The 25,711-nt window shown below is 39.9% G+C and overlaps 1 protein-coding gene and 1 long non-coding RNA gene across 5 annotated transcripts in view; one reads left to right on the forward strand and one right to left on the reverse strand.

Moving 5' to 3' along the window:
- LOC144272447 (uncharacterized) overlaps positions 1-25,711 on the forward strand; it is a 39,850-nt gene that overhangs the window by 725 nt on the left and 13,414 nt on the right. Inside the window, exons 2-4 of one of the 3 annotated variants that reach the window (XR_013347559.1) lie at positions 1,795-1,933; positions 17,631-17,878; positions 18,915-19,066. This is a non-coding gene — a long non-coding RNA (uncharacterized LOC144272447). Of the gene's footprint in view, positions 1-27; positions 116-1,794; positions 1,934-6,333; positions 7,491-17,630; positions 17,879-18,914; positions 19,067-25,711 lie in introns of those variants that run through there. The other 2 variants (XR_013347560.1, XR_013347558.1) reach the window with 2 other exon arrangements.
- The window catches only part of ANKRD44 (ankyrin repeat domain 44), a 215,367-nt gene continuing 192,288 nt past the window's right edge, over positions 2,633-25,711 (reverse strand). The window contains exons 24-28 of one of the 2 annotated variants that reach the window (XM_077830497.1): positions 24,131-24,276; positions 23,033-23,115; positions 21,448-21,530; positions 11,638-11,729; positions 2,633-6,394 (exon numbers count right to left, since the gene is read on the reverse strand). In XM_077830497.1, coding sequence (XP_077686623.1) covers positions 6,336-6,394; positions 11,638-11,729; positions 21,448-21,530; positions 23,033-23,115; positions 24,131-24,276 — 463 coding nt within the window. In that variant the 3' untranslated portion in view covers positions 2,633-6,335. Of the gene's footprint in view, positions 6,395-7,512; positions 7,864-11,637; positions 11,730-21,447; positions 21,531-23,032; positions 23,116-24,130; positions 24,277-25,711 lie in introns of those variants that run through there. The other variant, XM_077830496.1, reaches the window with a different exon arrangement.

The raw sequence follows: 25,711 nt of genomic DNA on the forward strand, positions 1-25,711 counted from the left end.
AAGCCTGACCTGTCTCCACCTAGGAACCAGACCTGCTGGCCACTTCTGGGGCACAGCACAGAGTCAGGACAGGCCCAAAGCCTGCCTTAGCGCCACGGACCGGGAGCCACCAGAGGTAAACCCGTGCCCCAACTCCCTGGCCCAGCCCTGAGCCCTCCTCCCCAGCCCCTCATCCCTGGCTCCACCCCGCAGCCTACACCCCCAGACGGAGCCCTCATGCCCCTGAACCCTAATCCCCTGCCTCAACCCGCAGCCCCCTCCCACACCCTGAACCCCTCTGCCCTGTCCCCCAGCCTGGATCCTGCACCCCCAGCTTGAGCCCTAACCCCTTGCCCCAGCCTGGAGCCCCTTCCTGCACCCTGAACCTCTCATTTCTGGCCCCATCCCAGAGCCCCCACCCCCAGCTAGAGACCTCACCCCCTCCCACACCCCAACCCCAGTGAAAGTGAGTGAGGGTGGGGGAGAGGGAGCCACTGAAGGAGGGGGAATGTATTGAGCAGGGGGCAGGGCCTCAGGGAAGGGGCACGGGAAGGGGCCTCAAGAAGAGGTAGGGGAACGGTGTTTGGTTTTGTGGGATTAGAAAGTTGGCAACCCTAGGGCCCATGGGGTTCGACAGCAATACAGACTCCTAGGACTCATGCAGAGCTGGGGGGAGAACGGTGAACAGAACCACCTGCCACTTGGGCAAGGGGCCCAAATGTCCCAGGAGAAAAAAAAACAAGGAAGAAACTCTGCCAGTAGGCACTGGCTGGTTTTCCAAGCCATTCTGTAAGATATACAGAGCAGGGAGCAAAGGACTGTTTAGGATCTTGAAGGTAGCTGTGAAAATACATAGATAAAATGAGTAGCTTGTGTTTCTGAGGGTGCATTTGGATTTGAGGAAGACATCAGATCTTTCAAAAACATAAGTGACCGAACAGAAAATACTTGAGTTTTTTCCAAAATACAATGGGGCATTTTACTTGAAAAGTGCTCAAAACTCTATGAAGGAAAAAACAAAACAAAACCAAAGCTTCCTCCTTGGTAGAGATGTCATACCAATGTGTAATACAAAAGATAACTTGAGCAGAAGATCCACAAAGTGATATTTTCCTTACCTGGTGTTTATTTTTCAAGGACTTCTCTATCAATCCAGACACTTGGGTCATAGTTTCTCCCAGCAAACAGGTGGAGACAGAACGCTGACACTTGGCCTTTTCCAGAGGGGCTGGCATGTTACATTCTAAAAAAAAACCAAAAAAAAACTACCAAAAGGAGGCATAGTGGCATTTTCTCTCAGGCTCCCAACCACTCTGCAGGTTCAGGAGGTGCCACAAAGCAGATTCTCAGGACCGCTATTCTACACTTTTCTTATCTAAGGGTTTGGGGGTCAGGGGAGAAGGGGTAAAGCTGCTGCTGTGGAGGAGGGCTATTGGGGTTTGTGTGTAGTCATTCAGCTGGGCAGCTCTGGCACTAAATGAAGAATCTTGGGAGGAGTTTGTTACAAGTATTCCTATTGTTTACAAGTATTGTTTACAAGACTTCCTTAGGGAAGACTCCTCCCTAGTCACCTCTTCCAAGTCTGAACTGCCCCTGGATGCCAGGGAGAATGATCTGACTGAAATGAAGTCTGGCCCTCCTCCTAACCTGGACTTGGCTCTGGTTCCCTTATGCAGCCAGTTATAATGGATGTCTCTAAAGGATGGCTCTCCTGTTGCATGTGAGAGTGAGCCCCCACAGGTTGTCAAGTGCCTCATGTACAGCTAGGGGAGCTTTGGGTCTTTGAGGCATGTTCTTTCTTCTCTTTTGCAACAGGGTCTTCTAAGGACAACAGTCTCTATCTTACACCGAGAATCAGACAACAGCTCAAGACTGAGAGATACCCAAGACCCTTCTATGTGATGATGTGACATCCTCATGTTGGGAGGAATTATAACCCCAAGCATCTGCCATGGTATAAATTATTTACAAACTCCAAAAGAATAGAGTGTGGTCTCAGGAAATAAGAGGAACTATAGTAAAACCATGATACTGCTTTGCTATCAGGCAGTAATCTAAGTTACTTAAAAATTGAAGTCTGCACCTTTGTGACAAAATAAAACATTTCAGGGGACATGTGGACTTCATATCAGACTACAAGGATCTCAGAAAAACGTAATGCACATTACTGTGTGCTGTGGCTTCTTTGCTACAGATACTGACATATGCATAGTAGTACAGTGCTCTGCCTTCTTCCCATTTTTCCTCAACAGTATCTACAGTATTTTAATCTCTTCACGTGGGTAGAATTCTAGTAATGCATGCTCCAGGTTACTACAGGTAGAGCTGGAATTTAACCCTGTATCTTTCTTCCCCCATAAAAGTTAGCTGAATACCTAGTTATGCAGCTCATTTTTATGGATATTAACCCTGTTTGCTACAAAGAGGAACGTATAGGTTTATAATATTAAAATAGGTAATTGTATTGTTGACTTTATTTTAGTACTGGCTAGTCTCTAAGGATACAGCGATACAGTTTTAGTGAAATAGTCAATTTTTTTTGCGGCTACTTAATTTTGAAAAAAAAAAATCATTCAAGATGACATTCAAATACGTATCTGAACAAAATTACTTATACAATAGTTCTGCTACTTTATATAAAGTATAACCCATGTTAATACTATCAAAGTCCATTTCTTGAGCCAAATGAGATAGTCAATGCATAAGAGAAAATTTAGAAATATAAAATGAAGTATAGACAGTTCAACCTACATTATCCATCTTTTTTCTGCAATACTGCTTAAAACATTTTTCTAGTGTAATTTCATGTTTTTGATAAAAATATATTACTCAGTTTTGCAACAATATTTGTACCATTTTTATTTGTAAAAATAACCATCTGAATGCATTTCAATAGTAGTTTACAGTCAGAGTACTTCATTACATTAATACAGCATTCAGTAGTTGAAAAAGATACTAAGCTGTGCTTGAACAGATTCAGATTGGATTCCAAGTCATTCACTGGAATAAGTATTTTTTTTCCTCATTTTGTACAGTCATGACATTTACTGAAGTCATTAAACTCCAATTTACATAAGAAAACATTACAGACAAAACCCCACCAAAACCATCAAACAATATTTTATATTGTTTATGACAAATATGTTATCCAAAATATAACACTGGCACCAGATTTGTATCACCATGGTTTGTAAAGATATATTGCACATGCTAAAGCATAAAATAAGATGAAACTACAAAACATAAGGTTATTGGCTTTTAATATGTAGATCACTGCATAAGAAACGCATAGAATTACATTTTATGCACACTCTCAGATTGTCACTATTTTAAAACGTCCTGCCCTATAAACACTGACCTATGGTTTACTTTTTGTGTAATAAGAAAGCCTTTTCAGCACTGCAAAAATTATACATAATTTCCTATAGAAATTTAGCAGATTAATTTTCATTTCAACGCAGGTAGAATATACAAAAAGAAAAAAAAAACTACTTCATACTTTCCAAAAAGGTTTGAAATGAAAATTTACTGGTATTATATTGCTTTGATAACACTCAAATGAAATAAACAAAAGATAAGTTTCACAAAACACTTCCAGAATACACAAATATAAAAAGGCACTCTAAAGTTTCTTACATGACAAAAAAATCACAAAGTCGTTAATTCATCCTAACGGATACATGATCAAGTTTCTCAACATTACAAAGGAAAATAATCCATTTTATGTATTTGTTCTAATTTAATAATAAATCTGGCAGCTGTTTACTGCATAAAAAAGTACCAAACATACTACGGTGCCCTTTTAGTAATGATAAACTGAATTTCCATAGCTATTTCAATGTAGAATCATGGAAGATTTTAGGCAATTTGAAGATTGTAACTTTTGGTATTTATGATAGAGACTTGGGAACTATTCCTGAAATGAAGTCCACCTACAACTATGGTTCAAATATAAACTAAAACCCTGATCCTTCGCACAGAACCATAGGAACAGACCAGTGCATTCACACAGAGCCCCATGTTGTGGACAGGCGCAGAGGTAGCCCATATAACAACATTATAACTCGCAGCATCAGGGCTGAAGTGCCTCATCCTGTAACATTTATGCACATAAGTAACTTTACTCCTGTGAATAGTTCCATTAACTCAGTGGGACTGACTATTACAAGAATAAAGTTATGTTTAAATGTTTGCAAGAGCAAGTCCTAAATCACAAATTTATTTCTATAAGTGTGTACAAATTATTGTACTAATAAAAATATGGGGGTGGGAGTTTCAAAAGTGTTCAACATTTTACCTAACTCTGTTCCTATTGACTTCAACAAGAGCAGAATTAAACCAAAGCTGAGCACTTTTGAAAATCTAACCCATACTGTACTTTTTTTTCTCCTAAGAGTACCATGCTCAAAACATGGACTTTCCCAGTGCCCTTAAGAGGGTAACCAACAAAGCGTATGTGATATCTTTCCTATGATTCCTGTAATATAGCATACTTGAAATCACCAATACAACTGGATGGCCAGTTTGTAGTCAATGAGAAAATTTAGATTTGGTTCCTTTGTCTTTGTTTTAAAGTAGACAATACCAGATATAAACTTTAGCTATTTGTAGATTGTACTCAATCCAAAATCCATTGAATTCAGTAGGAAGCTTATTCTGCTGAATTCAATGGGTTTTGGATTTGAACCACAGAATGATCAAAGAAATTCAATAATCATCTAGAGTTCTATAATGTTACATATAACGGGTCATCATAAAGTCAGCATTTTATTGACAAATACCACACAGATACCACAATTACTTCCTACTAAAATACTGGTATCTTAGCTATCACTGTGTGGTAGCTAATAGGAAATGCTGACTTTTTTTTAATGACCACTGTGACTATTACCTCTGCATTTCTATGGTAATTGTGACCCTTTTCTCCTTCTAATGAAAAAAACCCATAGGAAATGAAACTTTAAGTGTTCGTTCTATTTAGAAACAACAAAAAGCAAAATGTGGGATTTCCATTCACTTCTAAACAGACACCACAGAACCCACCACTCTTTCCATGTTGGTCTCTCCCCTTATTTTCAGTGCTTTAAGTAAAGTAGTTATTTATTGCTCTTTAGCAATTAAAAAAATCAAAATAGTCATACAGTACTAATGTAAGAGGGGAAAGCCCATGGTTCAGGTGCTTGGGATTTCCACTGCAGAAAAACATAGAAAAAGAGAAATGTGAATCCTTAAAGGGAGTACCCCTTGAGATTTTTTTTAACTTTAAGATTTGAAATTTTCTATTTCATAATATTCATAGAGACATTACAATCATTTAATTTTAGCAGGGCAAAATACAGGTAATGTATTATGTATACTACTAGATACCCATATATGCATTAAAAGTATCACTAAGAATTACATACTTAAAATGTTTCTTTTTCCCCTCATGAAGAATGGGAACCTGTCAACAAATTTTAGCAAATGTTGACATTGATTATATAGAATACTGTCAGAATTGTCAATTAAAAAAACAAAACAAAACTATTTTTTCCTTTGCCCTGCCTAAAGTGTTTACTGAGGAGACACCTCCCATCCTTCCAGCATAGACTTAAGCCTGCTAACAGCCTGAGTGGGAATCATAGGTAGTTTCCACAAATTTCCTTACTCCAAGCCACAGTACATCTCCTCTATCCTCCCTGTGCCACATACCTTAGCTGTGTTATGATGCCCCCTTTCCCTGCTAAGAAGTTGTGAGTTTTTCCTATGCTCTAATCTGTCTGATAAAGGGTGCTTGAGTGGTGCAATGCACAAATTCACTCTCCACCCCTTATGAACAGAGGCTGGTTGTTTCATCTTCACATTACATCCAACCATATGAGTAAGGACCTGAGGTTAGTTTTGAACCCATGTGGCCACGCTACACACTCCCACCGTCCTCCCCACTCAGGCCAACAGGCTTGGCTTATATTCACGTTTCATTTTGTGTTATGCCAAATAAGATTCACAAAAAAGGAGAACAAGCCATAGTTATTTTTCCTGGGCATTGATTTCATTTCGAATAAATATAAACACATTTACATTAAAAGTATATGAACATTCTCTCTAGTCTGGAAAAAAATAAACTGTGGTCAACACATCATCAGTTAAAAACGCCAAGCTGTCAGCTAGAAATTTGTGTCATAAAATGTAAAATACACTCCAGACTATTCATTACTCAAAAAGTTTACATTTTTATTGTTTAGAAAAATTACTTCATTCTGTCACTTGCATTCTGAAAAAAATTAAAATCTTCCATTTAAATACTGAAGCATTTTGGTCCTCGTGGTATAGAGCTGGTTAGTTCATGGTAGTTTATTTGTTTATTTTTTAAAGGCTCAGTCTTCCTTTTGTGCATCTGTTCCAGACGAGGAACGGGGTCCATTTGACCTAGAAGCTTTGGCAGAAGGAGTAGATATATTCACAATGTTGATGTTGCTTAAGCAAGCTGGTATCAATCGGCTGTTCTAGTACATCATGATTCCCTTTCCATAATATGCTTTCAAATTTACTGGCGTTTGTTTGGTATGTCCACTTTTGATGTAATGCTTTCACTTGCTCTGTATTTACCTTTGCTCTATTAATTTTAACCCAAATATTGGCAAAAGTATTTTAAACCCTGATAATGTTCCTGGTAAAAACAAGCTATATAAGTTTAGAAAAGAAAATGAAAAATATCAGTTTAAATTGGCAACAAAATTTAGATGCATCACAATCAACAACTTATTTTTTTTTCTGATACCAGATTTGTGGTTAATTGCTCAGGTAACAGAAGCTCCTAATGATCCTAGTTCTGTAGTGCAAATAAACCATATATGTTTGTGCTGAACTGAAAAAGCAAATCAACGGCTGACTCATACTGACTTCACACAAGTAATTCCACTGATGTAAGTGGTGAAACATTGGTATGAGAGACAAAAGCAGGATTTGGCCTTAAATTTTTATATCAGTATTCTAATTGTGTGCTGTATCTAAGATCTTTAAAAAGTGCCTTCTGTATATTTAAGTGCTTAATACATGCAGAGTGTAAAATGTTTTTTTCCCTTAGAGAAGGTAATACAGGCAGTACTTTAAAAAGATGCACAACTTTACCTTTGGTTTGTGTAACGAACTATTATCTACCCAACAGAACCTGTATTAACTAGGAAATAGACAACAAGGAGGAGAGGGTAGGGGTTCTTTCTTGGAATCTAAGAAAGCCACATTGGAAAGCCATCTGTGTACCAACTATACAGCTAGGGCATGTGAATATTTTATACAACAGTTCCCTGTTCATTTGTGCTGTCATAAAGAAAAAGGCATTTTCTCTTTTTCTACTTAAAAAAAGAGCTAGAAACTTTCACAGGAGCACTTGGGGCCTAAAGAAAACACGGTGAAACTTGAAGCTACAGAACATAAACGTGAATTCATTCAAATGAAAATCCCTAACTTCTATATTAAAGACTAGATTATTTTTAATTTTACTAATCCTTTCAATGCCCAATTCTGGAAGTTTTGGTCAATAATAATACTTTAAAAATATAATCTGGGATTCAAGCTTTTTTTTAAAAAAAACAAAACAACTCCAAATGCAATTAAGAAAAAGCTTTGAATACCAAAGTCAAAATGTTTCAGAATCGGAATCATTTTCATTGTACCCATCCTCTGTTCCTATATTGTTACTCAAGGGTTTACTGTAAGAGTTAATACTGCCCATATTGGAGCCATCGCAGAGATGTGTCCTGCTTAAATTGTCTTTTTTAAAACAAACGAAGTTGAAAGGCATCATTGAACTGGAAGGAGAAAAAGGCATCATGGTAGCCAAAATGAGTGCCAGGCAGTCAGCCACGTCTTTGTTAGGAGCGCAAGCCAGGGCTGGCGTATGACCTGGGCACAAATGCAGACAAGGCAATGGTTAGTACTGGGGGTACTGAGAAGGGAAATGAGCATTCCTCAAATACATCTCTAGATGACTTCATAATAAGGAGATGTATGTTTAGTTACAATCATGCCAGGCAAGAGAACGTGTTACTTATTTTAAATTAGGCATGCTGGGAAAATACACAATTTATGGAGTGTTTAAGCTAATGACCACAAAAAGCACTATTTTAAAACTCAGGCAGCATACAGCCTTCACAAAATGAATAAAAACATTTGGTAAACACAGTTCCACAACACAGACAATATGATTGCAAAACGACAACATAAATAAGCATATGGCACTATGAACTGAAGTTGATTTCCACTTCAGTTCATATGAACAAATCACATTCTGAGAACAATGACCTTCAGTTGAAGATAAATGTACATTAGATAAAAAATATTGGTTCTGCATTAATGAATTTTTAAAAGATTTTATAATATTGAGTATTTTAGAGAGTAATTTATCTAGGAATTAAGTTATCAGAGAAAGGGACTAGACACCTCCCCCGATATATGATATTTACAGTAAGTATGACTGTATAGATTATTATCCAAAATTTACCTTCCTGTTCAGAGAAGAATGGTTTATTCAGGAAGCATGCAATATATTTTTAAAAATTAAGTAAATGTAATAAGGGCTTGGTGAAATGAAGAACTGGGAAACCTCTAATGGCAGCCAATCACCCAATTTTCATTGCAGAGTTAACTTGGGCTCCTATTTGGATGTTTGTACCCCAGCTCTCATCTACACACAAAAAGCTTTAAAAGGATGGGTTTTGCTTACAAGTGGGTTGCTAATCTTTGCAGTGAGGACACTGGCTAAATCACTCAAGTCCCATGCCTTCCCACAATTCCCTCTGTATGCCCAGAAGGACAAACAAGTTCTCCGACAATTCATTCGAAATCAGAGTAGCTAAGCTTACTGCACCACTAAGAACCATGGGATACTCCTACCAGCTCACACAAGTACAGTACAGCACCACTGTGGATGCGGCCAAATGAATATCCTCAGGTATGGCTTTGCAGTGTGGCCACTCACACCTGAGTTTGGCCAACCATAGTTCTTACACTTGAGTGCCAATCACGCAAGTTAATTCTGCAGTGAAGACATACCCTCAGTGCATTTCATATACAACTACAGCCAAGCAAATAATTTCCAGCTAATAATGATTAGTAGTAATAGTAATTGATTAATTTAACCTCTTTTTCTTTGGGTACTATGTCCAAGAACAGATCATGACTTCCTCAGATGTATTCATTAGTTACTCAGATATGTTTTTGTGCTTTGGTTTGGTTGCTGTTGCTTTAAAATTTCTAAGGATGATAATAAACAGTCCATTACAAGTATTTTGGAGATAAGAAATTTGAACTGTGGTGATTAGTTATGATCACATGGTACTAGTTTTGTTCTATGATTGGATAAGTGTGACATTTTTATAATTTGGAGGTTGTCTTGAAATCCCTCAGTGAGAGGTAGATGAGGAGGATTAGGAAAATCTGAACCTTTTCCTTTCAGGACAGCAAAGCCTTGTCCAAGACATCATTCATCATTACAGTGCTGTCAGATGTACTGCCTGGGTGAAGAGTTTAAATTTAATCTTCACTCTTTATAGTCGCACAAATGTAATTGGTTTTGTATTAGTTGTAAAGTGTGTGGAGTTAGATCCATATTTGGTTCATTTACTTCTTTCTATCCCAAACCCTGGCAAAAGATTTTCAGAGCCCCATCCGTTGGCCACTTCAAGAGATGTACTATCTCATACAAAACATACCGCATCTAATGCAAATCCTAGAGCCTGAAAAGTGAAAACTGATAAAACTTGATAGCTCATAAGTTTGTAGAAAGTGGCTTAGGCAAATTCACTTTTACGTTTGAGAGAATATTTGAAGAAAATGTTTGTATTCATCAAGCTCTAGGTACAACTTTTGATACAGTAAGTGAGACTCTATTTTTAATCAGCTGCCAAATGCTATTAATTAATTGGGTTCTTGTTTGTAGTCCTATAATAGATACTTCAAGTACACTTTTTCAGGAAGCTGGGAACCTGGCAAACAGTGAAAGCTCGGGCATAATTCCATTCAATTAATTTTTTTTTTTTTAACATAAAGAATGTTTAGATTGCTGAACAAAAACAATCTCTGTAGATTGCTTTATTAAAAGAGAAAAACAGGGCCAGCCTGAAATTGTAGTAACAGTGCTCTTTAGGAGACTCAGATTCAGCAATGACCTTGAGATTCTGACTCATCAGTTTGGTGGAAGTTTTTCAAGCCATGGAAATGGTTGGATCCTGGGAATAGTATCCTGTCAGCACTGCTCTTCAGAATGTTCTAACAGCAAATAGATGGAGTGGCAAATCAGTAGCATTGAGAAAAGCGATATGTCTTTGCATTCAGCTACAGTCAGGTATCATAACGGTAGCTACTCACTAAAAGCATAAGGGTGAGGTGAAGGGTAATAAAAAGAAAAAATTAAGCAGTAAGATTAAATAGTTTAGAAACCTTCTGCTCCTCCCCGATCAGTTGGAGGGGATGTAGAAGATTGCATGCTATAATAAATGGGACTGTGGCAAACAAAAAATCTTTAGTTATCTAATGATATTAGTATAATTGCTTAATTCTGTGAAATATGCAGGAACTGTTAATTCCAATACCTGTAAGAAGCAGGTAATTGCATTTAGTAAATACATTTTATTATCATAATTAATGCTACATTTTGGGTCAGGCAAAATTCATTCACCAGTGCTCCACAGGTTTTCTTTGTAATAAAACATGGTATTTTAGTTTTGGTGTAATAGACATTCTTCTTACAAATGCATTTACTTGGGACCAAATCCTGTCCACAACTTAGATCCAGATGACTTCAATAGAATTAATTCATGCAGTCTGACTAGTATAATTTGGCAAATAAGATTAATCACTTTTATAGTGTTTTTCATCCATAGATCTCAAAGTGTCTTACTGTGATGGGTAAAAAATATTATTCCCACTTTACAGGTAGAGAAACCGAGGCACAGAACTGTTACATCAAATACTTAAATGCCATTGAGTCAGTGGTGTAAGAGAAACCAGCTTATTTCAGGAAAGAAGGAATTTTAAAGGTTAAAAGGTTCAAAATACCATAAAAACAGAGTTTTGATTTTCCCTTACAGATACTTTGTGTTTAGAAAAAGTATTTCATAGAAGTCTGAAACAAATATTTTCAAGTTTAGTCACCAATTGAACATGTCTCACACTATATTCACACTTACTACAGGGTGGTAATAATTTGTTAGCTTGTCAGATTTGGTCAGAAAATTTGATTACTAACTTTGATCTCAGAATGAATTGGGGGTACAAACAAACAATTGCTGATGTTTTTTCTCCTAATCATTAAACATGCTCTGATGAGATGTATAATCCTTAACTCTAGAGCAAGGAGTCAGAATTTTCTGTTGCCTTTCGCATGTTTAGAAAATTCAAACCACCATTGCACCCAGGGGTTAAAGAAAGACTAGTTGTTGACAGCACATGCAAAATTAACATTAAAGAGACTGTTGTGATGTCTGCAGTGTTTGATATAAAACATACAGAAGTAGTATCCTCGTTTGGGTGCTTATACAACTGAAAATCTTATTTACAAAGGAATATAGGCATCAGTGTTGTCTAATTAACCAGTTTGCAGGTCTATTTCTTTGGTCACTTGTAAAAATCACCTTAGGTGCTCTTCTTAAGACTGTCAGATTGTATTGTTTCACTTACCATTTTCATCTACTGCTAGTACGCATGCCCCCTTGGCCAGCAACTCCTCAACCACCATCTTTAGGCCATTTCGTGCAGCAATATGGAGAGGTCTACAAAACATAACACTCTAGATTCAAGTATTTGACACGTCCGGTTAAGTAACACGTAAGAGCATGTTCAGTTGCTTTTCTGGATCCTCAGTATTATATTCCAGATAGATTTTAAATACCATCACATCTTTTAAACGTAAAATTTAAATTCAACATCTATAAAACATCTTGTTTTTACATACACACAAGAATGCACACACACGCTCTTTCTGTACGTGCATGCACATATGTGTGTGTACAGATAGATAGAAGGGGAACTGATAGTGACCCTGTATATAGTGCATGTGTAACCAGGGTGTGGTGTTCTATACCATCAAATGGCAGAGACCACTTAGAGTTAAAAAGCCAGTTGGTTTTTAGCTCATACAGTAGAAGCTCATGCACTAAGCTCCAGAGGTCCCAGGTTCGATCCTGCCTGCCGACAACCGGGGTCTGTGAGCACTACTCATGCATAACACTTTTCATTATAAAATATTTACTTGAAAAGCTCTCACACCTCCCTTGTTTGCAGCAGACCTTTGATATTTGGCAGGGGAATTAACCTCAGTCTAGCGAAATGGCTTTTCTTTATCCCATCTTCAGTTTGGCTAAAATAGAATATCTTAGTTTAGCTAAGATAAAAATTCATTATTTCACTTTCTCTCCTTTGGGTTCTGCAGGAAAATTCTGGCAGGATGCCAGAATCATTTATACATTTTGTTGCGAGGCCCTGTCACTGTTGAAGTACCAGAGTGTGGAGAGAAGCTACTCAGCACTGTTGCAATACATCCCAATTGGTAATCAAAGCATCCCTTCTCTCCCCCTGGAGATGGACTGTGGTGTTTTCACCTCTTCTCCAGGGGTGAAGCCTCCAGCAGCCTTCCACACCTGCTCTCTTGTCAGTGGGAGCAAATCAACCCCTCAGTCTACAAGACAGGTCTTCATCCTACCCTTAGATACATGGGTGCATCATTATGTGCAGCATTGCCGACCCCAAACATTCAAAAACCATGAGTCACAGATTACAGCGTGGGCAGTGACAGAACCCCTTACTGGTCTGGGCCTGTACAATTTGCTGTATTGTCACCTCTGGAGAACTGTCTCTGAGCTCCCCGGAACAGTATTTGATGCACTTCCTGTTAGTCTGGGAGGCGAACAGATCTGGGTAGGGAATTCCTCACTAAGTGAAGAAGCAGTTCACCACTGAGCTGTGAAACTTCCACTCATGGTCAGTGGCAAAGTGCCTGCTGAGGCTATTTGCAAGCCCATTCTTGGTTCCTAGGAGTACTCTGCTGATAGGGTAATATGGTTCTTGATACACCAGTTCCATAAACTTGACAGCATTTACACACAGGGGAATGGATCTCGCATCTCCCTGTTCATTTATGTAGAATACGGTTGTCACGTTGTCTGACATGAGAATGTGGTGAGACTAGATTAATGGTAAGAATGGCTTGTGTGCTTCTTGGACTGCTCTGAGCTCCAGGAGATGAATGTGTATCCTGGTTTCCGAGGGCATCCAAGTGTGACCGTCTATGTGAGCCTCCAAACTAACCAAGAGGTATCTATGATTATTGTCCTGTTGGGTGTGGGGGATAGAAAAGGAATGCTCATGCACACTTGTGCAAGATCTTTCCAGCAAGTCAGAGAGGCCCTTATTGTAGTGTTTCAGAGTAACAGCCGTGTTAGTCTGTATTCGCAAAAAGAAAAGGAGTACTTGTGGTACCTTAGAGACTAACCAATTTATCTGAGCATAAGCTTTCGTGAGCTACAGCTCACTTCATCGGATGCATGTTGTGGAAAGTGTAGAAGATCTTTTTATACACACAAAGCATGAAAAAATACCTCCCCCCACCCCACTCTCCTGCTGGTAATAGCTTATCTAAAGTGATCACTCTCCTTACAATGTGCATGATAATCAAGTTGGGCCATTTCCAGCACAAATCCAGGTTTTCTCCCCCACACACACACACACAAACCCATTCTCCTGTTAGTAATAGCTTATCTAAAGTGACCACTCTCCTTACAATGTGTATAATAATCAAGGTGGGCCATTTCCAGCACAAATCCAGGGTTTAACAAGAACGTCTGAGGAGGGGCGGCGGTAGGAAAAAACAAGGGGAAATAGGTTACCTTGCATAATGACTTAGCCACTCCCAGTCTCTATTCAAGCCTAAGTTAATTGTATCCAATTTGCAAATGAATTCCAATTCAACAGTCTCTCACTGGAGTCTGGATTTGAAGCTTTTTTGTTGTAATATCGCAACTTTCATGTCTGTAATCGCGTGACCAGAGAGATTGAAGGGTTCTCCGACTGGTTTATGAATGTTATCATTCTTGACATCTGATTTGTGTCCATTTATTCTTTTACGTAGAGACTGTCCAGTTTGACCAATGTACATGGCAGAGGGGCATTGCTGGCACATGATGGCATATATCACGTTGGTGGATGTACAGGTGAACGAGCCTCTCATAGTGTGGCTGATGTTATTGTGATGGTGTGCCCTGTGATGGTGTCCCCTGAATAGATATGTGGGCACAGTTGGCAACGGGCTTTGTTGCAAGGATAGGTTCCTGGGTTACTGGTTCTGTTGTGTGGTATGTGGTTGCTGGTGAGTATTTGCTTCAGGTTGGGGGGCTGTCTGTAGGCAAGGACTGGCCTGTCTCCCAAGATTTGTGAGAGTGTTGGGACATCCTTCAGGATAGGTTGTAGATCCTTAATAATGTGTTGGAGGGGTTTTAGTTGGGGGCTGAAGGTGACGGCTAGTGGCGTTCTGTTATTTTCTTTGTTAGGTCTGTCCTGTAGTAGGTGTGGAAGTATAACATTGTATAAGGGGACATGCTGGATACATTGTATATGAGAGGGCATGCCAAAACATGTTACAAAGTATCTGAGGGAGCACACGTAGGGACAGTTAGCTTTTGAATGGAGAAGCAATTAAGATAGAGCCAGCACGTCTAAGAAGCAAGCATCAGAATGGAAGGTGTGAAGGGCAATTAGTTAAGTTAACTGGAAGCTGTTAAAGGAGATTGTTAAGGGTGGCAGGTAATTGAAGATACGTGACTGGTCTCAGGGATCTCCAAGGGTGGTGACTAAAATCTTTTTCTTCTTTTGTCTGTAACTTGTTTTCCAAAAAACTGTATAAATTAAAAGACACAAGCCCCACTCGGGGGGCTCACTTCTAAATGTATTAGCAGAGCAGCTTTGCTAATAAAACAGAGTGGTCTGATAAATTGTGAGTCTGAGTCAAACTTTGACATAGGTGACTTCTGGGAACTCTTCTGGCTCTATCAATCTGTTTCTTCACTTCCGCAGGTGGGTATTGTAGTTGTAAGAATGCTTGATAGAGATCTTGTAGGTGTTTGTCTCTGTCTGAGGGGTTGGAGCAAATGCGGTTGTATCGCAGAGCTTGGCTGTAGACGATGGATCGTGTGGTGTGGTCAGGGTGAAAGCTGGAGGCATGTAGGTAGGAATAGTGGTCAGTATAGGGTGGTGTTTATGTGACCATCATTTATTAGCACTGTAGTGTCCAGGAAGTGGATCTCTTGTGTGGACTGGACCAGGCTGAGATTGATGGTGGGATGGAAATTGTTGAAATCATGGTGGAATTCCTCAAGGGCTTCTTTTCCATGGGTCCAGATGAAGATGTCATCAATATAGCGCAAGTAGAGTAGGGGCGTTAGAACAACGCTTCCTCAGCTCTCGTCCCCTAAGTCAGCCATAAAAATGTTGGCATACTGTGGGGCCATGCGGGTACCCATAGCAGTGCCGCTGATTTGAAGGTATACATTGTCCCCAAATGTAAAATAGTTATGGGTAAGGACAAAGTCACAAAGTTCAGCCACCAGGTTAGCCATGACATTATCGGGGATAGTGTTCTTGACGGCTTGTAGTCCATTTTTGTGTGGAATGTTGGTGTAGAGGGCTTCTACAGCCATAGTGGCCAGGATGGTGTTATCAGGAAGATCACCGATGGATTGTAGTTTCCTCAGGAAGTCAGTGGTGTCTCGAAGGTAGCTGGGAGTGCTGGTAGCGTAGGGCCTGAGGAGGGAGTCTACATAGCCAGACAATCCTGCTGTCAGGGTGCCAATGCCTGAGATGATGGGGCGCCCAGGATTTCCAGGTTTATGGATCTTGGGTAGTAGATAGAATATCCCAGGTCGGGGTTCCAGGGGTGTGTCTGTGCGGATTTGATCTTGTGCTTTTTCAGCGAGTTTCTTGAGCAAATGTTGTAGTTTCTTTTGGTAACTCTCAGTGGGATCAGAGGGTAATGGCTTGTAGAAAGTGGTGTTGGAGAGCTGCCGAGCAGCCTCTTGTTCATATTCCGACCTATTCATGATGACAACAGCACCTCCTTTGTCAGCCTTTTTGATTATGATGTCAGAGTAGTTTCTGAGGCTGTGGATGGCATTGTGTTCTGCACGCCTGAGGTTATGGGGCAAGTGATGCTGCTTTTCCACAATTTCAGCCCGTGCACGTCGGCGGAAGCACTCTATGTAGAAGTCCAGTCTGCTGTCTCGACCATCAGGAGGAGTCCACCTAGAATCCTTCTTTTTGTAATGTTGGTAGGGAGGTCTCTGTGGATTAGTATGTTGTTCAGAGGTATGTTGGAAATATTCCTTGAGTCGGAGATGTCGAAAATAGGATTCTAGGTCACCACAGAACTGTATCATGTTCGTGGGGGTGGAGGGGCAGAAGGAGAGGCCCAGAGATAGGACAGCTGCTTCTGTTGGGCTAAGAGTATAGTTGGATAGGTTAACAATATTGCTGGGTGGGTTGAGGGAACCATTGCTGTGGCCCCTTGTGGCATGCAGTAGTTTAGAAAGTTTAGTGTCCTTTTTCTTTTGTAGAGAAGCAAAGTGTGTGTTGTAAATGGCTTGTCTAGTTTTAGTAAAGTCCAGCCACGAGGAAGTTTGTGTGGAAGGTTGGTTTTTTATGAGAGTATCCATTTTTGAGAGCTCATTCTTTATCTTTCCCTGTTTGCTGTAGAGGATGTTGATCAGGTGGTTCCGCAGTTTCTTTGAGAGCGTGTGGCACAAGTTGTCAGCATAGTCTGTGTGGTATGTAGATTGTAATGGATTTTTTACCTTCAGTCCTTTTGGTACGATGTCCATCTGTTTGCATTTGGAAAGGAAGATGATGTCTGTCTGTATCTGTACAAGTTTTTTCATGCAGTTGATAGATTTCCACTCCATACGGCTAAATGCAGTGCTTTGCATAATGACAGGTTTCAGAGTAACAGCCGTGTTAGTCTGTAGTCGCAAAAAGAAAAGGAGTACTTGTGGCACCTTAGAGACTAACCAATTTATTCGAGCATAAGCTTTCGTGAGCTACAGCTCACTTCATCGGATGCATACTGTGGAAAGTGTAGAATTTCTTTTTATACACACAAAGCATGAAAAAATACCTCCCCCCCACCCCACTCTCCTGCTGGTAATAGCTTATCTAAAGTGACCACTCTCCTTACAATGTGCATGATAATCAAGTTGGGCCATTTCCAGCACAAATCCAGGTTTTCTTCCCCCCCACCACCACACACAAGCCCACTCTCCTGTTGGTAATAGCTTATCTAAAGTGACCACTCTCCTTACAATGTGTATGATAATCAAGGTGGGAATTGTCACTACCATGTTTATCCTGTGTTTGCTCAGTATATATGCTGTTTGAAGCCAAGCCTGCAGGCAACGGAGTCAGAGTCTGGCAAATGGAGTTACTTAAGTACATGACTCCAAGCAACCCAAGAGCGTTAAACAAATCCAGACTGATATCCAAGCGTGTGCATAACTTGACTGGTCAGGCTGCCCATGGCTTACAATCTGTCCATAGGGAGATAAGCTTTTGCTCTGACTGAGTCTAAGGTCACTCCTATGAAATCTGTAGTCTGTGTCAAAGTCACAGCAGACTTTTCCATGTTCACAAAGGTTCCCAGTGATGCTAGGAGACAAAGTAGCAATGAGGTCAGTGCCATGAGTTTTGGACATGTCCTGCCCTTCAGAAGCCAGTCGTCTAGATACAGGAAGATGGTGGAATCATCCTATCTGAGTTGTGCTGCTGTTATGGAAAACACTTTTGTGAAGACCCTGGATGCAGCTCCTAGACCAAACCAAAGTAGCCTGTATTGACAGTGGTCGGGACCCACCAGACATCTGAGGAATCTTCTGTGCGAAGGGTGAATATCAGTGTCAAAGTACAAATCTTTCATATTGAGAGCTGTGAACCATATGTCTTTATCCACGGATGGTATTATTGATGCCAATCTAACCATGCAGAAGTTTAGTTTGCAAATAAATATATTGAGTTGCTGCAGGTTGAGAATGGGTCTCCACCCTTCTCATATTTGGAATAAAACCCTTTTCCTTGATTTTGCTTTTCCTTGCTCCACACTGGAGGAGGAATTTTACTCCTAATGTAGGATCTCCTCATGAGAATGGTCTCTGAAGAGAGACAGGGAAAGAAATTTTGGCAGGTTTGGGAGCCAATGGAATAGCCAGAATGGATGATATCTAGCACCCATGTATCCTTTGTTATTGCCCCCAGATGTGGGAAAATTGTGCTATGTGTCCACCAAAGGAGATCTCGTAATTGGGTGGAGATGGCATCAACATTAGTTCGTAGCTCCCAAGTGTCCCATCAAAAGTATCTTTTGGCTGATGGGGAGGGACAGGCGGTGGAGGCCAGGTAGCTGTAGTAAAGGTGGATGAGGCAGTCTATTTTTGCACCTTCTGCTGTTTGCAAGGTGGCTCATAAGAGCACTGGTAAAGACCTCAGCTTGTAAGACTGCTTATGGTACTTCCTCTTCAGGGCTGGTCTATACACCCTGGGAATGGAGGATTGCCCTGGAGTCTTTTAGTGAGTGCAATGACTTGTCTATCTTCTGGTTGAAAACACTGACTTATTCAAAAGACTAGTGTTCTGTACCTCCCTGGAACCCCAAAAATGTAGCTAAAATTCTCAGCACATCACTATAGCTCTCGAAGCAATATTGGCAGTGTTGACTGAAGCCTGTAATGAGGTTCTTGCCACTAATCTTTCCTCATCAATAAGGGCTTGAAATTGAGCCCTGTCCTCCTGGGGTAACATGCCTTTAAAATTCAGGAACTTAGAATATTTTGCCAGAAAGTCCTGGTAGTTGGTAATTCTAAATTGGAGGCTGATGGAATTAAACACTTTTCTCCCCTCAACATTTGACTTCCTTATCTGCACAGGTTGCCCTTGGGAGCTGTTGGCTGGACCTTTTTGTGGCTGTTTGGATGACTAGGGAGTCTGAGGCAGGGTCGGAGAACAAGAACTCCACTTCCTTTGCTGGGACAAAAATACCGCTTTTCCATCCTCTTAGGTGTAGGAGCACACCTAACTGGTATGTGCCATTCAGTTCTTGCTGGTTCTAGTATGGCCTCATTCACTGGGAGTGCTATTTGACTAGACTTCTTACTCTGTAGGATGTCCAAGAGCTTGTGTTGTGAGTCCTGGACCTCCTCTGAGGGGAACTGGAGCTTTTCTGCTACTCTCCGAAGCACATGCTGGTGACTGAGACTTTCTCAGAGATTTACTCTTTACATCTTTCTGTGTAGAGACAGATGTTGAGGCTACCTTTGGTCAGGTCTTTGGCGCCATGGATGGAATCAGTGCCATGATACTGCCTACATCTCTAGCGGCCTCTGGTGTCCGAGAGGTTGATGAAGTCATACTGGGAGGCCTATGCACAGAGAGGTCCTCTGCCCCTGGATCTGAAGACGGTCTTAAGGCTTGTTGCATCGCTAGGAGCATCCTCCTCCTATTGTTTCAGAATCTACCCGTGAAGTAAGTGTAGATCTTGCACTTACTGGGTATATGAGCATCTCCCAAACAGCAGAGGCTCTGAGAATGAATGTCACTGATAAGGACAACCTCACTGCAGGAGAAGCACCTTTTAAATCCCTGGGACCCCAGCATCCCCAAGCAAAAGAACAAAAACATGATTTCCTAAATAGTTGAAATCTCTAACTATATCTATGAATGACATTTTTTCCTAAGGCAAAGGAAAAAAAAAAAAGGGGGGGGACAGCTGTTCCAAGAACTATAAACCATATAAAATAGCTACCTATATACTAACTAGCTAACTAACTAACTGCTGAATACTAAAGAGAACAGACACACAGTAGACCAGTGGTTCTCAACTTACAGCCCATTCAGCACACAGCTAAGGGCCATGTGACATTCTCAGGGCTATACAGGTAGTATTGGATGTGGCCCACAATGGTAAATAGATTGAGAACCACTGCAGTAGACCCTGCAGTAGGTGATTGAGAAGGAACTGAGGGCAGTTCATCTGCGCAGCCCCATATAGCCTAAATGTGTGTGGTGCACACATAGGCCAAATGGGCACTGCTACCAAACAGCTTCGCATGTGAATTGGCGCACCCACAGGGACTTTACTCGAAGAAGAATAAAAAGTTATTGCTAGCCTTCCTTCATCAGATCGAGCCAGGAGCACCCATCCTCTCATCCATAAAATCTGAAAAAGGACCACATTTCTTCAGGACCCATTGTGGGCATTACACTAGTTGCCCTCCTTTCCTTGGGGGCTAGAAAGGAATTTTTCCCTTACCACCAGGTTGGTCAAGACAGGGTGAGGTTTTTTTGGGTTTTTTTTGGTTTTTTTTGGCCTTTCCCACAGTAGGTTTGGGACCCCGTGAGGTGGAGCAAGGTTGGGAGATTAGGTTATAATGTCACAATTTAGTATATAAAATGCATGACAGATGTCCAGTGGAACCAATGGAAGGGTTACAGATATTGCATAAAATGAACTGGAAAAGGATCAGAAGGAAAGCATCCCTTAAGGGAGCTGAAGGAGGAGGGTTAGGGGCTCCTACGTCTGGTACAGTGGATAGCCAACTCTCCTCCTTTTCTAGCCCTCCCTTTAGCCCTCATATGAGGAAAGGAGGCGAGGTGCAACCTGGCTGGGGATTATGTGGAAGTGATAGGGGGGAGGGATAGCTCAGTGGTTTGAGCATTGGCCTGCTAAACCTAGGGTTGTGAGTTCAATCCTTGAGGGGGCCATTTAGGGATCTGGGGCAAAAATTGGGGATTGGTCCTGCTTTGAGCAGGGGGTTGGACTAGATGACCTCCTGAGGTCCCTTCCAACTCTGATATTATATATATATAACTGATGATGACCTGCACTGTACAATTTATGGCTGGGTACTTCCAGATATTTTAAGTGAACACAGTTGCAGCCTAATTAAGCCACATCCACTGCCTCGTATCTTTCTTTTGGTGTGGCCCGACAATGTGTGGATCAGACCCTAGTACTTTCCTAAAGACCATAGCAGGAAAAAAAAGTGTTGCTCTTCTTTAACTTACTTTGTTTAATCTGCAAGGGATAATATTTATTTATTTATTAATTAAGACATTAGGAGTCATATTCAACACAACAGGCTAAGATTTCTGCTTTATTGACTGGAAAACCTATATTTGTTTTTAAAAGACTAAAGCAGCTGATCTTCACAGAAACACCTTATACTACATGCTCCACAGGACTAAGTATAGCTGATTATATTCCTCAAGATATTCCAAAATTCAACAGTTTTCAGATATTCTACCACAATGAAACATTTTACAGTTATTATTTTTTTAATTACACACTTATGAAAAATCTAAGTAACGATAATTTGAAATTCCAAATCAGAATTTTCTGGTAAAAACAATACATAAAAGCACAAGAGAATAAATAGTAAAATTATTTCAGCATTTACTTACGTCTGCAATGCATTATTTTTTGCATTAATAAGGCTCTGTTCTTGGATCTTGTCCAGTATTAACAAGGCACATTTTTCATGACCCTAATATTAAAAAGAAAAATAAATAAATGTTAATCTGCAGAGGGTTTTAAAATTGAGGCAACATAAATAAAAAATACAAATCCAAATTTAAAAATGCATTTAGAATTACAAACATGCTTCTGAGTTTATAAAAGGGTGCATACTTGATGCATTTCAAAGGCCAGGAAACACACAGTGCAATCCCTACCATTATTATTGGGTGAATTTTAAGTAATCCAAATGTGCCAATTGTGGCTTTTTTTCCTTTAAAACACTGCATGCCTTATAAATATAGACCCTACTTTAAGCTGAATTTGAATCCATGTCTTCATGAAACAGCAGTGATCTTTTGAAAGAGCAGTTAACTGATTGTGAATATTTTTTTTAAATAAATAAGCAATATTTAGCGCTAGTAATAGTACTTCTTTGACCTTTAAATGCCTGATTACTTATGCGTTTTAATTAGGCAAAGAAACTTTAAATAATTTTTTTCAATTAAATAGCTGAAGAAGTATTTTCCCCCTGTACGATAAGGGCACTACTGACAATTAAACTGTCCAAAGATTTTATTAAACAATGCAGAATTGGGCCACAATTCTGCAACTTCTTCTGCATGAGTGCAGGGGTCAGCCTGGGCAGAACAAGTTGCAGGGTTGGGATTTTGGGGTATAGGTGTCTAGCACAGGTATCCATTCCTTGAAGGTGGTCCAGCACCAAAGGTACCATAGTAAACAGCTGATATGATATGCTAACAAATAAATATAGCTGATGTATCTTTATAAAAAAAATTTGGGGACAGGGGGTACAGCAAAGAGGCCTTGAACAAACTTGATCACTACCAGACTCCCATCTATTAAAAGGTGCAATTGAAAAAGAAAAACCTGTTAAGGGAATGAGGGCATTTCTTTCTTGCTAAGCCAGGTAATAGCAGCAGCAGAATAGGAGGAGAGAGGGGAGAGAGGAGGTGAAGCCTACTGAGGTTACTAAATACGTGGACACAGAGCCTGGAAAAGAAAACCAGGTCCAAACCTGATCTCTGCCTCAACTTTTTTAAGATCTTGGTATCATCTTGAACGGGAAATTTGTGTCCCTTTCCACAGAAATCCGAGAGATTATGTAAATCAGTATTATACTGCACTACAGTGAGACTATTCAGTAAGTTCTCCTTTGGTCTCATAGCTTCTTCACATTAGAAATATTTCCTTATCCTGTTACCAGTATCTCAAAAGTAGTAAGATACAGCAGCCTATATTTGTCTTGCCTCTCAAATTACTGTAACCTTGCTGGATAGGCTGAAGAGCAAGTCAACTCTACTACATTTCCTCCCTCCTCTTTCCCTGCCCAAGTCTGTGTATATCACAGCTTCATTGCACTCAGGATTTAATTGGCCTGAGAGATGAATGTCTTCAATACACTGCCAACACCTTGTTTTAAATACCTCTTCAATGCACACATATATAATATACATAATGCGAGTCTGTGTGTGTGTGCATGCAGGTAGTCTACGAAGTTCCTTAACATACTTTACTGCTAGCCAAGTGCAAGGGTGTATTCAAGTCCTTATCCTTTACAGTCAGATCAGCCTTGGCACTGTTCACCAAAAAATCTGAAAGACAGAAACAAATACCATGGGATAAGTACTACCGATTGATGCACATGCAAACTGCAAAGGAGAAAATTAATTCCAGTCTCCATGTGTGCACACAGTACTGAACATGGTGAAATAGAGCCTTATTCTATATAAACCATACAAATGTGGAGGAAAAATTATCAATGAACAAATTGTAATTTGTGCAGTTAATCAGCAATCAAACCAAAGCTAACAGCTGGTTGAAAATGGAAAACTGTTAATTAAATGTTCATTTTACCCAAAACTGTCAGTTCAAATGTATTCTAATACTGTATGTATTTTAATTTGACTGATGAAATCTGCAGCATCAGAATGGCAGTTTTGGCCTGAAACAGTCCACCCAGTTAACAACTGTGGATCCTGCTTTGAAAGGTTTAAGTGGGTTCTGCTGACTCATATCTTTGAGGGAGATAATGGGTGTAGCAATCCAGGATGTGGGCCACGCAGTCAAGCCTGGAGAGAAAGTATCAGTTAACAGTTGCTATAGGGTTTTTAGAAAAAATAAGTCCAGACTCAACTTACAGTTGCCCATTCAAAACAGTATTTTGTGCTTCAAAATACACACCTTTTAATAATTTAACTACAAAAGATTACTCTGCTAGAAGGAGATTCTATTGCCCTGTAGAATCAGGGAAATAAAAAAAATGAAGGAATGAATACCAAGAGCACTTTTTAATCACACGCTACACGACTTGGCAGAAAAATGGGCATGGTTTATCCATTATTGAAACTATTTGCAAAGTGAAGTAAACACAACGGACATAAGAATTCTGGGTGCAATAAACACGAGACTTTTTAAAAATATGAAGCAAATTTCCTTTTACCCTTATATAAAATAGATGGACACACATTTAGGTATGTACTCTTAGTATCTCTTTGTATTTTAATTATAATCCCCAAGGGAGGGGGGGGAGCTGATAAAGCACTTGGATGGATAAGTACAGTAGCCTTCATTTTCTTTCACGATTTACAGAAGCAAGTAGGTACCTACCTACTGCACCTGCATGTCCATTTTCAGCTGCCATCATAAGTGGTGTTTTCCCTGAATTATCTGCAGCATTTACCAGTGCATTGTGATTTAAAAGAAGCTGCAAGCATTCCACGTGATCGGCAAAGGCTGCCGCATGCAGTGGAGTTCTAAGAGAAAAAACAGCATGGTCATAGCTTTAAGATATTAAATGATCTATAAAGAATTACAATATTGTTGTTCCTTGTAGCCTTAAGCAGAACAATACAAGAAGTTTTGAAGCTTTTTTCCTATGAAACTTGAAACTCAAAACTCTCAACAAGGCAAGTTAGGATGCTACTCTCCTATAAGCAATAAAGGTAACAGTTGCATCCTCAGTGTTTGTACAATGAAAAGTCTAAAACCGGCAAGCATCAGGTTGATCGAGTTGTGGACAAGCTCATAAAAACAGGATGTTTAACTTAACAGAACGTACTGCACAATGGAAAAAACTAGCAGTCCTCCCTATTATTCCTGATTTTTTGAATAAGCTTGTGATGTAGATAAAATGTAAGGAAAATTTGGATCTGGCCTTCCCATTATTAAAAAAATGCTACAGTATTCTACTTACAGTAATGACCTGAATACTGCAGTAACAGTACTGTAACCCATAATGTTTGACAACATTACTGTAGAGCGTAGCGGTGATTTTATAAGGTTTGTAGCTTATGTTAATTTTGAGAGGCTCCCACAACTCTAAGGATGGGTTCTCTGTCTCCACATGATAAGACTAAGACATTTGGGGAAAAGAAAATTGGGGGGGCAGGAGTTGTTTCCAGCAGTGTCTGATGATTGGGTGTTCTTGTTTTGTTTTGCTTTTTAGCTTTATTGTTACCTGGAGAACTTTGAGAGTGAGGTATTTAACTTTAATTACATGACCACCATTTTATTTGTTGTAAGGGTAACCAGAGCATGCAATGGGCAGCAATTCAATTGTTATACAACTTTAACAAAACTAAATAAATACGTAGTGTGACGTTGCACTCCATATATTTTATGGAAATATGCTAATTAGTGTGAATATAATGTAACTGGAATATGCTTTATGCAAAAGGTCTCTTGTAAGATATCATTACAAAGCTTATAATCTACAGAGTGTGTTCATCATATTTGTATGACTGTATCATTCTTGTATCTGAAGCGAGAAATATGAAGTATTACTCTGAGGTCCTACTGTAATTATGCAAAGTGTGGGCCATTAATGGTGGCTTAGGATCTTGATGGCTCCTATTAACTAGGACAATTGGTTGTGAATGGGTTTATTTATTTGCAAGCCTTCCTGTGTACTGACCTAGGTAATGAAGAATGAGGTCTTACAGTGACATGAGACCATGTCACATGATACTAGAATCCATCTTAAACCTTTTCCATTTAGAAGGAGGGGTCAGGACCCAGAAAGACAAAAGACTCCCGCCTTGGGCCAGAGCCATAAAAGGGGATGGAACAGAAAAAAGGGGGCTGCCAGTCATGAGAAATCCCCTAGTTACCACCTGAGCTGGAACTAACAAGGACTGTACCAGGGGAAAGGATTGGGCCCAGACAAAGAAGGAGTCTAGTCTGTGAAAA

This window comes from Eretmochelys imbricata, chromosome 11, assembly GCF_965152235.1.
Source record: "Eretmochelys imbricata isolate rEreImb1 chromosome 11, rEreImb1.hap1, whole genome shotgun sequence".
In the NCBI taxonomy this organism is placed as follows: Eukaryota; Metazoa; Chordata; order Testudines; family Cheloniidae; genus Eretmochelys; species Eretmochelys imbricata.